General features: G+C 38.2%; 1 protein-coding gene across 3 annotated transcripts in view; it reads right to left on the bottom strand.

Moving 5' to 3' along the window:
* The window catches only part of Arl15 (ADP ribosylation factor like GTPase 15), a 368,073-nt gene that overhangs the window by 213,148 nt on the left and 138,321 nt on the right, over positions 1-16,604 (bottom strand). For all 3 annotated transcript variants that reach the window (XM_031360590.1, XM_031360591.1, XM_031360592.1), the window contains one exon: positions 15,192-15,251. In XM_031360590.1, coding sequence (XP_031216450.1) covers positions 15,192-15,251 — 60 coding nt within the window. The remainder of the gene's footprint in view (positions 1-15,191; positions 15,252-16,604) is intronic.

The raw sequence follows: 16,604 nt of genomic DNA, 5'->3' as shown, positions 1-16,604 counted from the left end.
CATTCCAGCCTTCCTAATAAATATAAACAAGGGAAGTCAGAGGTAGGGTCCACAACATAGGGTAGAAAGGATTGAGAAAGGAAGAAAACCTAACATCAGAGTTCCCAGATTCATGAATGCATTCAGTCTTTGCTCTCCTTTTCTTGTTCAGAGACACACTGTCCTAGATGACAGGAGGGGTGTGTAAGTGTTTAATTTCACAACAGCCTGAAGAGACTTTCTCCAAAGAACATCATTTTGAAGTCAAGGTTTATATGACAGCTGTAAATGGTGAGTTGGGGGGTGGATTTTTTAAAAAGCCAGCAGCCTTGACTATTACTGTTTTAAGGGAAAGTGGTACCAGAAATAACAGAAGCAGAGCTAAATAGTACTCAGAGGCACTGAGTACTATTTAGATAGGACCATTTCTTTTGTCTTCCTTTTCCTCTTAAACATATCCCTAGCTGACCTAGGTCTCACTATATAGATTAGACTGGCTTTAATCCACAGAGATCCAACTGCCTCTGCCTCCTGAATACTGGGACTAAAGGCTTGAGACACCATACCAGGGCCTAAACAAGACAATCTTAAACTCAATGTATACATCAGAAACCATCTGGAAAACATATATTAAATCAAACACAAAATATACAACATCAAAATAAAATTGTAGATAAAGTTTTATAAAATCTACAATCATTGTATAATGTTGAAAATTATCAAAAACTATTTTAAAAGACTATCAAAAGTATACTTTTATTATATAGATTTTTCAATATACTGGTAAAAAAAAATCTTAAAACAGGTTCTCAGTAATATTTCAGAAAGCAAAGAGACTAGATTGGACCAACTGTTTCTAAAACTCCAGTGCCCACAGGTGAATGGGATGGTGAGATTCCAGTGGCATCCACATCTATTAACCTGAATGTCTTTAATCACACTAGCAAAGTATTAATTTAAATAGCACACTGTATGCAAATGACTCAACAGGCTAAACCATTAGAATCCTTAACATCTGGATAGTATTCCATGCTGTGCACAAAGCAGTACAAAACAGGATTTCCTTTTACCTAATGGAGAAACCATAACTTTGTTTTAAAATGTAGTTTCTTTAATCATGTGTAATGTACTAGAGGAAGAATATAGCCACTGATTTCTGAAAAATGCCTCCGTAGATAAACCCGAATTCACCTCTTATTCCTGCCCAGAAATATTTTCTTAATTGCCTTGGGGCCTGATAAGCAGGTCAGTTCAGAGAAGGGCACAGATGAACTGATATAAAGAACCCCAAAATCATACTGTATGTAAAACTTCTCAGATTAGAATGAAGGAATGAAGCAGTGTCAACAGTTCTTGGCTGTTTTCCTTCCCTCCAGCGAACAGAAGGAAACCACATCTAGCAAACAGAAGGAGAAAGAAACCCAAGAATGGGCAGCTCCACCCAGAGACAGAAGCTGCACGCTCCTTTAGGTTTCTAAGTATTGGGGCAAAGCAGCAGCACCCTTTGACTCCCACTAAGAAATCAAGTTTGTTATCAAAAGCAGAGAAACATAGGGAAGACTGCCAAAGCTCGAAGCATAGAATCATCAGCTACCTAAAATGGGACAAAATGTGGCCTTGAACTCTTGGCACAATGGGGAGAGAACTGTTAAGCATGCTTAACTCCAAACAGTGTCAAACAGAGCACAGCAAAGGCTGAGAACAGTAACTCCTTACAGAAGGAGGCGTTTCCGCCTGGCATCTGGTATGTGCTACGCACATTACGTGGGTAGAAATGTGACTGCATTTGGGTCTTTCCTCCAGGCCTGTATGCCTGCATGTATTTCTGGATCCTTTCACAGACTTGAAGAAACTCAAAGTACCTCCACCTGGCAAGAGGCTCTTGCATTCAGCACTCCTTGTCTTTCTTTCATTTTTATTCCTGCTAACCACTAGGGTAAAACTACCCTAGTGAAAGTTAAAACCGAACCACCACACTAACACATATGCAATAAACGCAACATGGGGAGCAAACGAGCTTTTGATGGAGCTGAAGAAAACAGCTGTGTTTACATCAGTTTGGGGCCCGGGAATGACTACATTTCAACTCTGCACCGTCAGGAGCTGCCAGCAGCCCTTCCTTTTGGGTTGGATGGTTTCCAGTGTTCACAGTCCAAGCCTCTTATCACGTTTTCTGTGTGTGTGGACACACACACACAGGATGAGAAATGACTAGAAAAATCTAGGTCGGTCAAAGATATGCCTAAATAACTTTGATCTTTTGTCTATTTCTACACTTAAGACACAAATCACCTCGCCTCTTAGCACCACGACTACTTAAAGGAATTTCCATTTGTTAAAATTGCAATTTCTCAGAAAATAGCTTAAATGTTTGTGAAACAGACTCTGTAGACAAGAAGAGCAACAGCATCAGAGATGAACCACATTTGAAAAACCCTTAAACTATGCATACTGGACAACCCTAAACACCACCCTGCTCTGACAATTCAATTCCCAACAAGGATACCTGAGTTTTTACCTTCCTGGAGTCTAGCCATCTCAACAGGCAGATTCAGCCTAATTAATACAACAGAAGTTAAATGATTATCTGAATTGGCTTAGAAAACCTAGGAAGAAGATGGGAAAAAATAAAATAAAATTAGCACTCTGCCCTCTTTTCTAAGTTATGAACGTGTTAATAATATAGTCCTATCACTGGTCTGGCAAACGGCCTCCACCAACTGACTGTAAGATTAAGGATTCTTTAAAAAATACAGACTCTAAATTTGCAATCTGTTATTAGCACAGAAAAATAGAACATGGAGCCAGACATGGTGGTGCACAATTCTAGTCCCAGCATTTGGGAGGCAGAGGCAGGTGAATCTCTGAGTTCAAGGCCAACCTGGTAAATATAATGGGTTATAGGACAGCCAGGGCCATATACAGAGGCCCTGTATCAAACAAAACAAAACAGAAAATGAACAGGAATACATAGGTTTAATATCCAACACCAAGTAACAAAACAACCCAGAAAACAATAGAAATGAACATGCTATGAGCAGCTACCCACTACGGAGGTCACCGACGGCAACCAGGAGACAGAAAGAAAACATACTATTACACTTGCTTGCATACTATTTGAGATGTACATGACTTGAAAGAAAGAAAGGGGGAAATGCCTTACTTTTTGATGTCACTATAAGGCTTGGCTGGAAAAGAACGTACAGGTATAGTCTGGATAACACACAGCTTGGGTAAGATCAGCCTAAGGAGACAAACTGATGTCGCAAAGGATCGTGAAGAACCAAAAGCGGCACTGCACACATGGAAACACACAGACACCGTGGATTTCAAAACTGCAATTATCCTCCTTGCTTTAGACGCAGACACTTTCAGTGTTCTTTCATCTTAATGCAGCCCTTGCTTTCCCCTTCTCTCTGCTTTCTATGAAGCCTACACTCTCCCAATGGCAGAAGCATCCAAAGACCTTCCTCAAAGTCAAGGTTGGAAAGAGAATACCCCACCAAGACGGTTTTGAGAACCACTACAGCAAGAACCACAACGGGGCTATGCTGAGAAATCTCTCACTCTTTATATAATGAAGCTGCCATGCATATTTCTTTTCATTAATTGCATGCTGCCGCACACAGACAGATTAATTCTGGTTTCTTTTATTAGCAAGCAATGAGATTTTGAAACACTGCATATTAAATCAGCAGACCTGAAAACATCTTCATCTTAGCGTTTTAAGTTCTTAATATGCAGCCCTAGTGATCAGTCGTGATTATGTGATTAAGTAGCAAATGCTATAGGTCTTCCTCAGTCTTTTCCTTGGGTCTATGTTAATTGGAATGTAACTGAAAGGGGGGGAAAACCCACAAGATCCCACCAGAGATATGTATACAAAGATTTTTAACCTGAGATGATTAAAACCATCTTTACTTCAAGGGAACACAGCATGTTTTCTATTGTTTTACATATAGGACTGACTGCTAGGAACCTGTGCAAATTTAACAGGATTTGATACGTTTCACATATGTTTGCATGTGAAACCATTCCCTAAACCCAGAAAATACATATATCTATCACCCCAAGAGTGTTCTCTGGCTGCTTTATGCCTTCTTCTTTCTTTACCCCTGTTGTCTTTCTCTCCATCCGCTGGCAACCACTAGGTACTAGTTTGCATTTTCCATAACACATACATATTACATATTGCACTATATTTTACTGTGATACTATATATTACACTATACAAATTACCCTATACTATTTTATTTTGTCTGCCTTCTTTCACTAGACCTAACGATTATGAGACCCATCTGTATTGGTGCAGGTACCAATGTCTTATTTATTTTCATTAATAAACAGCAGTCTGCCATACAGAAGCATAGCAATTTTTCTGTTCATCGATGTCATTTTCTGATGTAGCAAAATGAAGTTCCTATGAACATTTACATACAAGACTTTCCTTGAAAATGATCTTTATTGTTTATTTCTATCTTGAGGCTCTTGCTGTTTTCCCCATCTCCGTTTATTTCATTCTTAGAATATTATGGTTATGACAGAATTGGTGTATCTTGTCCTTTTAGAAACTATGAAAATTGCTTTATTTATTTATTTATTTATTTATTTATTTATTTATTCATTTATTTATTTGAGTACACTGTGGCTGTCTTCAGACACACCAAAAGGCGGCATCGGATCCCATTATAGATGGTTGTGACCCACCATGTGGTTGCTGGGAAACTTACATTATTTTATACTTCTATGGGCAGTGTGGGAGAGGTGCCTGTTCTATATCTCATGGCCCAATTACTTTCACTTTAGACAGTCACTAACATAGATGTAGTACTTTAAATATATGTATCTCTATCCCTAGATGCTACCCATCTCTGTAAGCCAATATTTGGGATAAGTGTACAAAATCCCTTTATCTTATTATTTAATTTTACTTGTATTTTTCCACACCAAGATTCAAATCCTTTCCAAAAGTTTACAAATAAGGCTTTTCCTTTAGCTATGGCTTGTCTTTCCTGATCTTTCAAAGTGCAGAAGTCTTTAAATCTAAGAAAGACCCTAAAAGATCTTATCTCAATCCAACGTCACAAAGATTTTCTCATATTTTTCTACTGAATGTTTTAAGGGCTTTGGTTTTTGTTGTTGTTGTTGTTTTGAGTTTTAAACTGAATAGTGAAGCCGTTCAAAGTTAACTGTTGTTTATGGTACGAGGTTACAATGTCTTGAAATCTTGTTTGGTACCTTTTTCCCTTGTCTAATTTTCTTTAATTGATTTCAATTAGAAAGGACAAATGTGATAACTGGTATAAAATTTTTTTATATTTCAAATGAACATATATTTTTGATTGGAGAATCAAATGCATGATCATCAGAACTAGAAGTCACTTGTGGACCAACTTGGAGTCACTTGGAGTCTCTTGCAGTCAACACAGAATCCGCAGCCACCAAAACGAAGTTCAGTCCCTTCATGACTTCTGACTAAAGCAAGAGCCATAAATGGCATTTCAACGAACATTCTCACATGTGAAGAAAGCTCATGTCATCTCCTCTTTCCAAGAGCTCAGACAGAAGTTAGAATGGTCAATCTATACCTGTTTGAAAGGATAGTGAAGTCTGAGTTACCCAAGGACACGACAAAGACAAGAAGACGGGCAAAGTGGTCCAGGTATACAGAAAGAACTGTCATTCATATTGAATGGTTGCAGCAAGCAAAGCCAAATGGAGCAACGTGCCACGTGGGCATCCACCCCAGCAAGGTGGGTCTCACCAGGCTAAAGCTGGACAAGGACCTTAAGAGTCCTGGGAAGTGAAGCCAAGTTTTGACAAGCGGGAAAGGAGAAAGGTAAATACAAGAAAGGAATTACTGAGAAGATGCGGGAGTAGAGGAGTCTCATACGCAACTCTCACTAAAGACCACTTAAGTAAAATAAATAAATAAAAATAGAAAAAAATGTAATTATCAATTAGAACAAGTTTATTAACTTACTATTCATATGCTTTAGTGCTTTAATTTGTTATCAGTTGTCTTTGAAAGCCAGGCTAAATTCCTCTCCTGATTATAAATCTATAAATTATAGATTATAAATCTATAAATTATAAAAATTAGTTTTTTTTCTATTTATTAGCTATTTTTCTAGGATACTCAGTTTTGGCTTTCAGAATTATACAAATGAGTATTTTAAAAGTTTGTGATTATTGAACTATCTTAGTGTAGTGGAATGAAATCTTTGTAGTCTACCCAATAATAACTGTTCTAGTTCATCTAAATTAACATGACTTTAAGTACTTGATTTTCAAGTGGCATTTTTAGGATAACATTTTTACAGCTTCATTTTTTTTATCTTACCGCATACCTCATTGAACTATCTTTCAAAGGTATAATGTTATTTTTGTGGCATTTTAAAATGAATTTAATTATTCACATTTATTATGATATATATGCTTTTTATCATAGCTTTTGCTGATTTCATTTTTTCCCTTATCATGTTTTCTTTATATTTCTTTTCATAAAAATTTTATTCTTTAGGGGCTGACGAGGTAAATCAGTGGTTGAGAGCACCTTGTGCTTTTGCAGAACCCAGACAGTGGTTTACAAACGTCAGTAATTCCGGATCCACAAAATTTGATGCCTTCTGACCTCCACAGGCACCAGAAATGCACATGCTTCCATGAAGGGAAAACACTTACACCCATAAAATAAACCAAATAAAAATCTTTTACATTAATTATAGTCTATATTCAATGTAAGAATATAATAAGTTCTATAGTTCTTTCACTTTATCTCCCTCTAACTTCATCCATGCGACATGACACATAGACATACACCACACACATACACATATGACTATAAAGTAATATATATATGTGTGTGTGCACTTGCACGTGCGTGTGATACCGTAATTAACCATTTATTTCTATTCCCACTTGCTACTCAGAAACATTAAATCTGAATATTCATTCATCCATGCCCCACTTCTGTTACTATTTCCTATAGCTTTTTTCTTCCTCATACTTAAAATACTTGTTCTGCATGGCGAAATTCTCTAGCTCGATCTGTAGTTTCAGTAATTCATAATAAGTTGTGTCAACATTTTTACTTAAAATTTTAAAGTCAAATCTAAATTCCTAAGTTCTGTGTTTGATTCTTTCTTATGAACACAAAGCCTTTCCATAGCTCTCTGAGCATCTCCTGATCACTCCATTATCTCCAGGTCTTTGATACATTCTCTTCCCATTTTTGATTGGGTATCTTTCCTTTATGGTGTTGACTTTGTTCATACTGTAGTGTGTCATAATTACATGCTCTCCTTTGTTGGAGAATATCTGTCTGCCAGCTCTTTTGTTTACCACTGTCTGTTTGCAGTGATTAATGGGGACAGACAAGTGGCTTGTCTCCTGCGTGTGGGCTTTCTAACCCACCTGGCAGTCAGTATATATTGAGACACTGCCCTACCTCTCTGGGTCTAGCACCCACATTCAAGGATTTAGTTTGTGGGTAAACACAGCTGCTATCCACTACTTAGTGCAAGGAGAAAAGAAAAATAAAGGCACAGCTCCAAATGTGGAGTTCCAATTAATAACTCTGGTGAGCGCTTTGATTAATAATCCTGATGAGTTCCACTTCTATTTCATGCCTCCATTGTCTGTGTCTTAAGCTTTGTCTTGTGTTCCTTTCTTTATTACAGATTTAATTCTATCTTGGTTATAGATTTAATTTGCCATTGTTTGATAATTTTCACACACATACACACACACACAGTGTTCAATACCATGGGTCTGGAACAGGAAGGGAAAAATTGAGATCTTTATAAAAAAATTTCAGACTTTCAGTTTTTAGTCATGTAAGTTACTTAAATGTCATTACTTTATTGCTTATCTTAAAATTCATAACTAACTTTCTATAACAATATTGCTCACACTAGTAGCTCTCAGAAGGATGGCCAAAATATTGGTAACTCCAAGATTTAAAAGATCGTGCATCTTCAGCAGAGTCTTTTTTTTTTTTTTTTTTACAATACTTTGGACCTCGGGAAATTAAAAATCAGTAAGTATATGATGCCATCAACAATGTCAACAATCTGTTTTATTCAGTATTGGATACGTCAGAGCTTCAGTTTAGTTCACCGAGTAATAGATTATTAAGAGCATATTACTTCTTTACCAGTTGCCAAGACAGCACTACAGCTCTAGGAGCCTATCAAAGTCTGAGTGCTTATGTAATCACTATGGCTGATGCCTCTCTCCCATGAAAACATACAGAAACTAAGCCGAAGGGTGATTGCATGAACGTGTGTACATGAATCTGTGTGGCAGGAATTGGATTCTTGAGGCTGGCTATATAATTGGTATTAAATAACATGAACTAAATACTAACAAGCCAACTTTCTGCTTCGAAGGGATCTACCACTACTCTAGTATCTTGAGGAATAATTTAACAGTATACCCTCTGCCCTGACACTGCTGATATGCATGTGTTTTTAATGCTCTGTAAATCTCCCATCTTATCCCAGCCATATACTGAGCCCATTGCTCCCTCCATGACTTTGGTCCTGGATGTGTTTGTTGGCATTCTTCTCCTCTGTGAAATCTCCTTTGTTTCATCTTAATCTAGACTGCATCTTGAACTCATTCCAGTTAGAGGATAGATATGTGTGAAGTGCTCATACAATAGATAAATTATAAATTTACGTACATATCTACCATAACTAAAGATAAAATAAGTAACTGAGATTGAGGTGGAAGGGAAAGGAAGGACCCGGGGCTGTACCACCCTCTGCAGTAGCTCGATAGCCAGGGTAAGGCACACAGTATAGTTCCGAGGCCAAATGCATAGGTTATGTTATACTCCAGCAGGAGAAGAGCTATCAGTATCATCAGCTACCAGCATTGAAAAGAAAGCTACTTTGGGAAAGCTAAGGGCCTTGCCCAATGTCCCCATGGCTTGTTTTGTTGGAGGAAAGCACTGGTCTCCTGACTTCCAGTGCTGTTGCTGCAACAACACACTGAAACCGAATACACAATGAAAATTGGTTGTTATTATGGTAAGCCCCGGGAGAAACAGTAATACCTATTCCCTTGTGAGAGACAAGAAACTAAGCTGAGAAAGGCAGGACAAATGTTCCAAGAATATGGTTGGTAGGGCTGCAAGTGGGGAATGACCCGATCCTCTCAAAATGGGAAACAGTGCAACCTTCAGAAGCACATGAGATCCCTGTTGCCAGGGGGCCAAAGGGCCAGGAAACGAGTTTCTAGAAAAATCTTTATGTATACAGTCTTAGAAATGGACTGTTCAGTACTACACTGGACTATAACCAAAAAGATAGATTTTTTAAATTTCCTAGGGCACTTCTCCAGGAGAAAACAAAAAATTAAGGTCAGGTCTACATGAGCCAGTAACAGACTTCTGGGCCTCTAGCTTCATTTATTTGGCTCTGCCGACTGTTTGGCTCAGCTTTCCCTTAGCAAGTGTAAAAAACGCTTGAACACCACCACCCTGGGATCCTGTTCAACCAATTCAGATAGCTGTGGCCTTTTAACTCCCATCCAAGTGACTTGGCTTTATCCCAACATCATTTCCCCTAGTATAGCCTAGGCTTAAGTGATAGAGTACATGGCCCAGGGAGCCAAGAGTCAACTGGCTATTCCTAGTAAAGGAAGGCCTGGTTATTTTCTCAGATAAGGAAACAATACTCTATCAAGAAGCTTCAATCATTCCACACTACACATGACAATAGGTCCCTGACTATAAAAGGAGAATTAGTGAGAATACCACTGTCCACTCTTAAAGCATCTTTCCCAAGGAGCTTTAGGCAATTTAATTTTTCTCTTCCAGCCCAATCCCTTGGGAAATAATGTTGGAGTAATGTATTAAAGCTTGCATTTTACAGATATCAAAACACAGCAAGAGGCTCAGACACAAAGTGGCAGGGTATCCTGAGAGAACACTCCCTGCCGAGTGACATTTCTTCCTTACAATTCTGTAACATATATAGAACATATTTATTTTCTTGGATATAGCTGCTTACACTTCACTTAATTGGATGGCTCTATAGTATCCTGTGAACACTGCCTTATCTGGACCCCCTTCTGTGTTATCACATCCTTTTGCCTTGGACACAGTTCCTTGTCCCCTTTACCCCCTATACCCATCTCTGCAGATGTCTAGAACTTTTTTCAAATGTCATGCTGCTCTGATACCAACAAGACATTCTAGGGACCCCACCCAACTCCTAAGCCATAGCAACCTCCCCATGTCTACATGTCTATATCCTTTCTTTTTCTAGCATAAAATCAGCTCTCTGGCTTCCACTATCTTACATCTAATCCACTACCATAACCCTAAGAATTACAATTAAAGTATTTGTAAGAATGTCCTCAGCCTTTTCCCCCATATAAGATGTTGTGGCAGGGCCATGGAATAATGCATAATAAACACAGGGAAGAACATGTGCAAGATATAATGAAAGAGCAATACTTCCCTCTAAAGTAACTACCAGCAAAGGGAAACAAGAAAAAAATTGGAAGGCAGGGGTAGGGAGTGGTGGTGAAGGACATCAATGGCCTGGATACAAAGGCAGAAATTGCAAGAACAGGCAGCTATATCCCCTGGGTCTCTTGACAAGAAGTCTGCCCTGGACACTTTCTGGAGAAATTAACAAATGCAAATACGCTGGACAGAGGAAGCAGCACTTGGAGATAGCCAGCAGGGCAGCTAACAGCACCTTTCCCTGTGAAGAGACTGTTCCTTCAGGCAAACAAGGAGGCAGGGCACAGTCAACATCTGTTTCCTATAACAGCTGGCTGCTCAAAGACATGGCCTTAAAAAAAAATGGCTGAGCTGACAACCCTGAAAAAACCCTTCAGTGACAGCCGTCCCAGCTGAGCCAGCCACGGCTGCAGACAACTCTACAGTTCCTTGCTGCCTTCTTTTCTTTACAGGGTCTGGGACCACAAACAACAAAATGAAACCCTCAAGGATTTTCTTCCATTCGATTGACAACTAGCAGCCATGAATATTATGGTATCGGGGACAGCTAACTGCGTGTCAGCTCTCCTTTATCTTTCTGAATGTCATCTTCAAAGATAAGACTGCCAAAGAGGATACGGGGTGGGGATGGAAGCTGGGAGGGTGGGGGGATGGAGAGACCATTCAGACATAACCCACTAGAATATTAGGGCAGGGGAGAGAAGAAGATGCGTCTTTTGATAAAATCATTCATGGTTTCAGAATTCAGTTAGGGAATATAATCCTATCTGGATCTTTATCAATAGATTAAAAAAAAACAAGCCAAGTTTGCTAAGAAATCAAGTTTACATCTCTGTATGCTATCTATTCATATATGATATTTCCAACTGGGAGAAGATTATCCATGAATGCATAAACTCCGTAGATTTAAGGACTATAAATTTCAAAGAGGAGACGCTATCTGAGCTGTGACATCACTGCAGTATAGACTATGCTATTAGCTCAGCTAAACACTAGATACGTCACTTAACCTTGGTAATGCTCTTGAATTACTAGAGCTAAATAGAGAACAATTAGGAGGCAAAGATAGACAAGAGATTTTTCAGGTGAAACCTAAAAACAGAAGTTATGGTGGGCTGGAAAGAGGCAAAAATAAAAAAAGTTGCCGGGCAGTGGTGGCGTACCCCTTTAATCCCAGCACTTGTGAGGCAGAGGCAGGTGGATTTCTGAGTTCAAGGCCAGCCTGGTCTACAGAGTGAGCTCCAGTACAACCAGGACTACACAGAGAAACCCTGTCTCCAACCCCCCCTCCCCCAAAAAAAGGTTGAATATCAGCTTCTGTGGAGTGCTAAGTGAATGTGCTCCCTTCCTGGTGGCCTTTAGATGCCATAACAGGAAACATAACATAAGAGATAACAGAGTATATTGTTGGGGGTGGTGGTGAGGGGGCAAGAGTAAAGGAAGGGTGTCAAGACAGATAGGGCAGAACAGGATAAAAAAGAAAGAAGTTTATCTGAAATTTGTTAATTTAAAAGACCATGAGGGGAAAGGTTTCACCGAAAATTGAATTTTTCTTTGTTTTAATTTGTGTGTGTGTGGTGGATGGCCCTGGTGCTGTTTGTATTTTGATGCTAATTCCACTTTCCTAGGAGGGGCTATCTGGACCAAGGAATGAGTCACATACTCAAGTGACTTCTTATGAAACTTCCCACAAATGAATAAATGGACCAATCAGTGGGCGAGTAGGCTTTTTCATTCTCTCTCTAACTCAGAGCAGCCATCTAGTCTCTTCCCACAGCTTGCTCTCTTTATGTCACCATTTCTCTATAACTTTGGTCATTGTTTCGGCCCATTCATTTCATGATTTTCCAAATTTTCACTAATTTCCTACAGGTATCTTCAGGATTACTTCTGTCACCAAATCTATAGGGGCTGTGTTTTTCTTAGACTGATCCTCAGCCCTGGACATACTGTGGTGGAATGACAGTGTAAACTATGGGGAAATGCTATGTAAGAAGGAACTGATGTGACTGAGAATCACAAAACAGAAATGAAAAATAACATACCATTATGTATCCTTATATATTATATACATTTCATATATATGTGATATATATACATATATACAAAGCATGGATCTGTTATAGGTACAAACATAGCTTGTTATTAAGATGACCTGAGGTGACTTTAACTAAACTTAGCTCCATTCATCATTGTTATTTCATCTTGTGTCCTAAATAAGGAAGAAGACAGTCATACAAGTCTTTTTCATTTTAAAAAGTAAGAAATTTAACTTAAGGTTGGAATGGGAAATGACAGCAAGCCTTGGAACTGCCTAGAAGGGTAGAGCATGGGCCAGCCATCAGTTCAGTGGGGAGGAACAAGGCATGCCACTCTCCTGTGTTAACCCTAGGATGAATACAACTGTCTGCACCTTCCTCCTAATACCCTGGTGCTTCCTCGTCTCCCACAAACCACCTACATTGATCATCTCCCTTCTTGGTTTTTTCCCTTGAATTTTGCATTCTTCTCTACACTGACTAACTGACTGGACTCCAGTGACCACCTCTGTGAGCAGCACGGTAACTGCAGGTCACCTGCCATCCCACGCCCATCCTGAAACACTCAACTCTTTCCTCCTGAGCTTAGAATACTTGCTCAAGTCGTTCCCAGGCAACTTGACTTCACAAAGCTGTATTTCTCCCTAAATGGCTGGCATTGAGATGATTTCCTCAGTACCTAGAAAGACTTTAAATCTCAAAAAAGTTGACTTCCTTAAATGTGCTAGCCTGGCTCTGTTCCTTCCAGAGTGGGATAAAATAGGGTACCCAACCCTAAGTTTTCAATAAATAAACAAGTGGGTAACCCCTCCAAAAAATCAGCTCTCTCGACAGCCTGCCCAACCCTATGAAACAAATACACAAATTGCACTATGAAGCCTACCTTCTCCTGAGATGGTTACTCCATGGTAACAGCGTTGCTAAAGTTGACAAAAGAAAAATAATGTACAGTTGGGCCAGAAAATTGCTCTTCCACACAAATGTCACACAAAGCCCATTATCATTACTCTGGAACTGATCTACCAGTCCAGTCCCATAGGCTCTGTACCTAGGCCGTTCCAACCTCCTATCATATCAGTAAGTAATGAATCAAAACGTGACCACCAAAACATCTATGACATCCTCTCCATTGTAATTCCATGTAATCTCATCAAATTGTCAGGACAGTTTTGTCTGTAGTGAAAATACACCTCCTTGAGAAAAGACATACACCTATCCTATACATCCCCACCCCGCCGAGTTCATCTCTCACTACACTCAGTTTCAGTGGCATATGGTCAACATTAGATTCAATCATTTGTTTTTCTTAAATGTTAAGAAACATTCACTATTTCACTCAAATAATCATCTTGTACAATAAATACCTTGCCAATTCACAAATTTGATGCTATCCCTGATGAATGTTCAATGAAAGTCCAGTTTTCATTTAGCCTAATAATTAAAGCCAAGAGACTTTTCAAACCACACACTTAGAGTCTCTAGATTTTTATACTAGAATCTATGACTCCAAAATGTCTACAAATATTGTCACTGAAAGAATAACTAGCAGAAACCAAAGCAGTATTCAGATAGTCAACTTATTAGAAAGCAGTCTTAAATTTTTTTACACAGAAGTTATTTATAAGGATGTTTGTGTTTTACTGTCTGTCTGCTTTCTGGCTAAGATCAACATTCATGTTCCTAGGATATTGTAAAATAGTAACACCAAGCACCTTAAGAGAAAACTATAAATTGCTCAATCACAGATGTTTTCCAATATTGATGCTGTAAAAGTCACTGTTAGCTGTCACACTGTCGAACACCTGGAAAGGTCAGTCAACACTTTATTGAACAATATAGAAACGCATCAAGCATGGCATAAAGCTGAGTGTCTCCATTTCACAACACCAAAAATAAGTCACAATTAGAAGTGACCTTGACAGACAAGGGAGAAAGAACAACAACAAAAAGCAGGGTAAGGTCACTCTCACAGATGATTAGGAAGACAGAAGAGAACGTTCTTCTAAGCCACTAACCTCACCGATATTATACTGAACTCTGGCACTCAGCATTTTCTGGGACCACAAGAAAATTTAGTAGGTTCACTGAATTGACCGATTTCTTTGTTAATCTATTTGCATGGGTTGAGACCCTGACTGACATAAAACACAACTGAAAAAAAAAAAAAATGCCAGACAGAGAGTGTAATGAAAGACTGACTGATGGATGCTTTGGGGTACGGCCTATCCAATAAATGTGCCTGGCCAGCAAAGAACTCATTGGCAAAGATTTATTATCGGAACAAACAGATTCTAAAAAGACTGGATGCAATCAGACCTGCAGTATAGATTCACACTTAAATACAATTCTCTGCCCTACATAGCTTATTTTCTAATTTTACTTTTTTAGATTCTTTTCATAGGCTTCCTTTTAAAATAATTAGCAAATAAAAAACAATGATATAGCATACCAGTTGCTCTTAACAGTCTTTTGATTCACACATAAGAAAGCAAAGTTTGTATTACTTACAGCTCTAAAATAACTGCTAATACATACATAAAGGAAAGAAAGTATTACTATAAAATACATTATTAAGAGAAGGGGAAAATCAATCACCTAGAATATATTATCACATTTTAATTACATGTAATACATGAATTGCAAACTTGTAAAGTCAAGGGCAGATGTAGAGAGGATTGTAAAAGTTATACCTCCAAGTTCCTTTACATTCAAAACAGCATTCTGGAATGGCACTGCCTTTATACTAAAACCTAAAATTAGAAAACAGAAAGAAAAGAATTAGCAACTCGACTTTTACATTGAAGCACTTAAGATGGTCAGATCCTGTGTTTAGAGAAAACTAAAGCTTGTTCTCCATAGCTTATATTTATACCAGACACATAACATTTCCAAGATAAAGCAGTCTTATATTATCTTCTACTGTTCTGAAGCATCACTGAATATTATAGCCCAAATATAACACTAGTCCCTTCACCTCAAAATATTACCTACTCTTGAGCATGGAATGATTATGCAATTTATTTTATCAATTAGAATAGAGGCAGCTGGAAAAAACTGAGAAATTTCAAAGAAAATATTGAGTCTACTGGGGCCTGTGAATCTAATTCTTAATATATTATGCTTTTCCCCTCATATATAGCCCAGGAACTAGCAATTAAAACACTTAGTGGAAACTATCTTATTATTTGAATTTTCTTGTACTCATTAGTATTTCATTTAAGGACACAATTAACAATACACAACTATATTTTTCTTTAATAGGTAAATTTTTCTTTAATAGGTAAAATAAATAATCATTTGAAAAATGTCATAAAACACTGATAATATTCCCAGAATATAGTTCTGCTATTAACAATATACTTAGGGCTTAACTACTCATACTGAAGACAAAGACTTTAGTTGGAACATGTAAGAATGTACATATGCACACACATGTACAAAGACAAACACTGACTATTTCTGAAAGGACTCCCAAGATATTAGAATAGCAATGACTTAGAAAATTGGAGACCGGGAAGCCTGCAACAGATTCTTTTGTACTTGTTTTCTTTTCTTTCTTTTTTTTTTTATTAAAACCCTTACTAATTTTTTAAAGCTAATTTTTCAGTAGTTTCAGGGTATGGTTTCCACATGTGCAATTACAAGGAAATAGTCATTTTTCAACAAAACTATCAGTAAAGAAGAACATCCAAATACTTTTCCTTTGGGATATTCTGACTGGCAGTGCATGGCATTGCTCTGCCTTCTACACAGATGCATCCTTTAATCCTGGCCTATCTGTTGCATGCCTTCTCTCCACATTCTTCCAGCAATCCCATAAGCTATATATTATGCTCTATTTTAAAGGCAGCATTTGAAGAACTGACTTTGTAATCAGACAGCACTAGACTAACTGCAACCCCTTCACTGTGGGCAACTTAGTAGCCTTAGCTTTCTTGTTTGTCAAATAACAGTATCTACTTCACAGCTTTGTCACAGGATGACAAGATGGAGGTAATGGGTATATTACAGGATAATGGTGCATGGTGCAGAAAGTCACTAATACTGATAAAAGAGAAAAGAGAGAGCCAAAATGAGGGAGGAGGGGGAGGGGAGGGGAGGGA

The sequence above is a fragment of the Mastomys coucha genome, unplaced genomic scaffold, assembly GCF_008632895.1.
Source record: "Mastomys coucha isolate ucsf_1 unplaced genomic scaffold, UCSF_Mcou_1 pScaffold8, whole genome shotgun sequence".
Taxonomy (NCBI): Eukaryota; Metazoa; Chordata; class Mammalia; order Rodentia; family Muridae; genus Mastomys; species Mastomys coucha.
The sequence above is the reverse complement of the archived record's forward strand: the minus strand, read 5'-3'. Positions and strand labels throughout refer to the sequence as shown.